Source organism: Nerophis lumbriciformis, linkage group LG05 (genome assembly GCF_033978685.3).
Source record: "Nerophis lumbriciformis linkage group LG05, RoL_Nlum_v2.1, whole genome shotgun sequence".
In the NCBI taxonomy this organism is placed as follows: domain Eukaryota; kingdom Metazoa; phylum Chordata; class Actinopteri; order Syngnathiformes; family Syngnathidae; genus Nerophis; species Nerophis lumbriciformis.
The window spans coordinates 43,477,833-43,482,696 of record NC_084552.2 but is presented as its reverse complement, the minus strand read 5'-3'; the positions used below and the strand labels follow the sequence as shown (position 1 = coordinate 43,482,696).

The 4,864-nt window shown below is 42.3% G+C and overlaps 1 protein-coding gene across 1 annotated transcript in view; it reads right to left on the bottom strand.

Moving 5' to 3' along the window:
* Positions 1–4,002: 4,002 nt before the first annotated feature.
* Positions 4,003–4,864, bottom strand: part of LOC133605639 (doublesex- and mab-3-related transcription factor A1-like) — a 3,926-nt gene continuing 3,064 nt past the window's right edge. Inside the window, exon 2 of the mRNA XM_061958870.1 lies at positions 4,003–4,754. Coding sequence (XP_061814854.1) covers positions 4,093–4,754 — 662 coding nt within the window. The 3' untranslated portion in view covers positions 4,003–4,092. The remainder of the gene's footprint in view (positions 4,755–4,864) is intronic.

Genomic DNA, 4,864 nt, shown 5'->3' with positions numbered 1-4,864 from the left:
AATTATAAATAAAGATTTATACACATAGAAGTAATCATCAACTTAAAGTGCCCTCTTTGGGGATTGTATTAGAGATCCATCTGGATTCATGAACTTAATTCTAAACATTTCTTCACACAAAAAAAAAATCTTTAACATCAATATTTATGGAACATGTCCACAAAAAATCTAGCTGTCAACACTGAATATTGCATTGTTGCATTTCTTTTCACAGTTCTTTTTGACAGACATTTTAGTGACAAACCTGAGCTTGTGCTTCACTGAGTTTATGAACTTACATTCATATTTTGTTGAAGTATTAGTCAATAAATATATTTATAAAGGATTTTTGAATTGTTGCTATTTTTAGAATATTTTTTAAAAATCTCACGTACCCCTTGGCATACCTTCAAGTACCCCCAGGGGTACGCGTACCCCCATTTGAGAACCACTGTACTAGGTCATAAAATCAGTGTCAGTTGAGTCGGTCCATAGGTTGCCTGTAGGGATTTTTAATGTCCAGCAGATGTCAGTATTTAGTGACACAGTATCAACACAGTATCAATACAGTTTTGCAATGTGTCGAAACGCTTCATGACGCCTCATCAACCCATCACTATGTATACTTCCACAGGCCGAGGTCCACCCCGGTGAGCAGCGGTGCTATTCTCTTTGCCTCGGGTTGGTCATCCAGTCCAGTCGCTTGTAAATACAGCATGAACACTGTTTAACGGTGCGCCACTCAGTCAACATTCCCGGTCCAATTTACAGCGTCAGGCGGCTTTACACTTTCCATGACTTCAAGTAGTTCACTCCTGGTACCATTTTATGTTTCCCGTCAAAACATTTGTTGATTATTCACAAATACGTCTTTAATGCCATCAGGTAGGACATCAGCTCATGACAGACACCTGGTGGTTTGTTCTTCTTCGCTATATATATATATATATATATATATATATATATATACTAAAGCAGTCACCCACACACATGATCCTAGCCTGCCATCTAGTGGCTCCATTATGTACAACAACTATCACCACAGTGAACACTAGCGTAGTAACACATTGTCTTGCGACGGCAAGAGGTAGGTAAGCTTGCTTCTGCGTCAGGAACATACATTTATTGCCGGAAGTCGGAACTGCTTAAAATGACCAAAAATACGGTAAATATTGTACATATTACACATTGCTATGAAAGTGTGTGTTACTACATCGTATATATACTCGCAGTGTGTATACAACAGGTTGATGGAGAATCAACAACAGTGATTCCTATTTGCAGCATCTTGCAAGCGTTTATCCACTTTAGAATCCTAAAAAAAGAAAAAAAAACATGTGCGTTCTTGTCTCTCATGATTGTGAATAGGGATGTCGATAAATGCTTTAAAATGTAATATCGGAAATCATCAGTTTCAAAAAGTAAAATAAATGACTTTTTAAAACGCCGGTGTACAGAGCGGTACATATCCGGTAAAACATGGACGTAGGGAGAAGTAGTCAGCAGCCCCTCCCCTGTCCCCTCTCACACACAACACAGGAGTTGAAGACTGCAGCATGAGAGGTTTACTAGCGACGCTTGAGGTAATCAAGCGCAGCATAACAACAACAAGAGTGTTGTTGCCGGTGCTGTAGTCGTGGCTAACAAACCAGCTCGCTCGGTGACTGACTAGCGACACCATGTCTATGGTTTGGGATTATTTTAAAGTGTGTCTGACGGTAAAAAAACTGGCAATTTGCAATGACTGCAAAAAGTTGGTTATGCGAGGAGGAACCAAGACGTATTCCTTTAATACGAGCAATTAGATCTCCCACCTCTTCAAGAATCATAAGGAGATACACGATGAATACAAACGCCTGAGCACAGGACAGCAGACTTTGTCCTTAAAATGCATAAATGATTGTATAAGAAAGTGATTAAACATTTGCATGCAAACTAATATTGTGTACTTAATATCTCAGTGTGCTCTAAAAATAATCACAGATTTTGTCGTTTTTCAGCTTGTTGTGTTGTTGCTTCCAGAAGAAGTCACACAAAGTACAACACTCTTTTTAACGTCTACTGCCAACTTCCGCTATTAACAGGTTCAGTTCCAACACATATTATTTCCTGTGCACACACACGTCTTTTTCTCTCACACACATTTCCTCATTCTCTGTCAATCATCTTTCAGGCACGGTATGTTCACGAACATGGGAACTCTGAACATTAATCACACGTGAACATTACAATATTTATTCAACAGTTTTTTTTCATTTTCAAGCCCCATTTCCCGAATAGCGTTGCAAATTGGCTTGTCCTTTGCCGCGACTCGTTCAGGGGTCGCACATTCCATCTTCATGAACCTATTTTCCTTTAGGTCTTTGAGTAAAACGTCCATTAAAAGTAAACTGATGTTTCTGAATGATTATTTCTAGTTTTTGCTCGGGTAAGATTGCATTTCATGATTTAACTTTGCGTCTACTGCCATGTTCATTGCCTTGTTGTTGTTGCACGCAGCGTTACGAGTGCACATGTTTTTCCCCGTCTTTATCAAAATATAACGATGGATGTCAACATTGTGTATGTGCTGAAAGCTTCATTTATGATTGCTGCCTTTGGTAAAAGCTTAACTCTTTTAGGTTTTGCTCACATTTGCTTTCTTTTATTTAGACTCGCCAAGTTGGTGGTTTACCAAAGACTGGTAGCAAAAATGTGTTTCAAGAAGTCCGAAACAAGATAAAATACGAATAATATCAAGATAATACTTAAATGGGAAATACTAAACGTTAAAAGTATATCAAACAAACCTTTAACAAAGTGTTCACTGCAAACTTGTGCATTTTTTGACTCTGCTCCCTTGAACTAGAGTGTGTGCCACTTATCTCGTCGTTTTTTGTAAAATCTTGCACTCTTTCGCCCTTCTTGATTACCTCTCAGGGAACTCTGAAGAAACGTTTTTCCCTTTCGTGATTTGAACGTTTCCAACAGCCTAAAACAACGCAAGCATAAGGTATTTGTCTTTGAGAAAGCCCAGAATGCTACGACAACGGGCGCTCCCATATTTAAGGAGTCGGACGTGACGTCAGGTGAATACAACCTATTAACGAATCAAGATGGCGTCAGACTGCACGCAAGCTAGGTGACTCAAGGGTATCTCTCAGGCTTTAATATTAGCATTGCTGTCACGGCGCACGCCCAATCCCTCATGCCTTCTGCTGCATGCTCGGCTGGCACCTTCGCTGGAAGCGCGCCAAGACACGCCCCTGCTCGCTCTGGCCGCATCTCGGCCACGCTCCGGCAATCTGTAGTCAGCGCACCTGGGACTAATGAAGACAGACAGCATAAAGACCAGCGGACCCGAAGATCCAGTGCCGAACATAGTTCACTCCTCGTAGTAAGCATCCTGTCTCTGGCTTCCCTTCCGCATACTTGATCTCTCTCTGTGCCTGCCCTGTTTCCCGTGTCTTATGTCCTTTGTGTCCCCCACAGTGCCTTTCCTGTTCCCCGTGATGGAGCTGTGTGCCTCGACTTCCCTCGGGATTCTGGACTGCCTCCCTCGATCCTCGACCCCTGCTTGGACACGGGCCTCGTAGCTTCTCTCTATCCCCTGACTGCTTGCTTGTCCACGGACTGCCTTCTCGCCTTGCCCCTCTGTTCTGACAAAAGATTCATCCAACACGCACAGGCAACATTTACATTGTTAATTCTACACATCGTTTTGCACCAAACAGTTGGAGTAGCATACACATCCCACACATTCATCATCAGCTTCAATAAAGCTATTGAACTGATTCTTGCCGTGTTGTCGTCTCCTTCCCCCGCCGAACATAACAATAGCCTTAAATGCTTTAGAATTATCCCTCTGGAAACACTGTAATTCATCTTTATTTTTATGTTATATTCTATCATCATGTTTAGACAAACCATATATATTTTACACATAAATAAAACAACATTGTTTGTAGAACTCTCAGCTCCTATGACAAAAAAAATGTGGGAATTGCAAAACATAAAGAAAAACTGACAACAGAATCGTCTTTGTAAAGTTTTATTATTGTTACAAATACATTTTTAAAACATGAAATCAATATCTGACCGGCTTTTTGAAAGAGGAAATAGCTTTAAAAACGATCACTTGTTATTGGCCAGATGTTTGTACAGACTCGCGTTGCACAGCAACTCTTTACTCGGAAGGTAAGCAAGGTCTCGGATCACGCCAGGGAACGAGTATGCGTCCAAGGATGGAGGACGCAGCGGAAACATGGGCATGAGTCCAGATGTCACGTACGGCGACATGAAACCAGCCATGCTAGTGTTTGCCGTGGTGGAATAGGCAAGTCGTAAGGGGTTGACTCCAAGGCGAGGGTTTAAGCCGTAACCTCCGACGAAGGGTGACATGTTGATTGGCGAGAAAACGGATTCCTGCAACGGAGGCTTCGGCGTTGTATTGCTATCTTTGGCGGTTAGCACCAACTCAATGGACTTCACAATGTCGTCTTTGCATGATCTCACGGTAGTCTCAAGCGTGTCACGTTTTTGATGGGGAAAGAGCTTGGCTAAGATTTCAGACGGTTCCCGAGGATGGAGTTCCCGATCTCGACTCGCCAGGTGGTAGTCCTTGGGTTTTTCCGACTCGCTACCCGAATCCGCGTCGGAGGACACGGACGCGGGGCTTTCTGTGCGCTGGTCCGTCATCGAATTGTCCTTGCGTGGGGGCTGTGGCTTTGAGATGGGTGGAGCCAAGAGGGATTGGCCTATGAAAGCGTTGTAAGCGTACTTGCTCAGGTTGTCATCTGAAAGAAAGAAAAACGCAATTATCCAGTAAAAAAAAGTGACTGGGAGATTTCGACCATACAAAAATAAAGCCAAGTGTCCAACAAAACCTGTGAAACTGTGCAATATC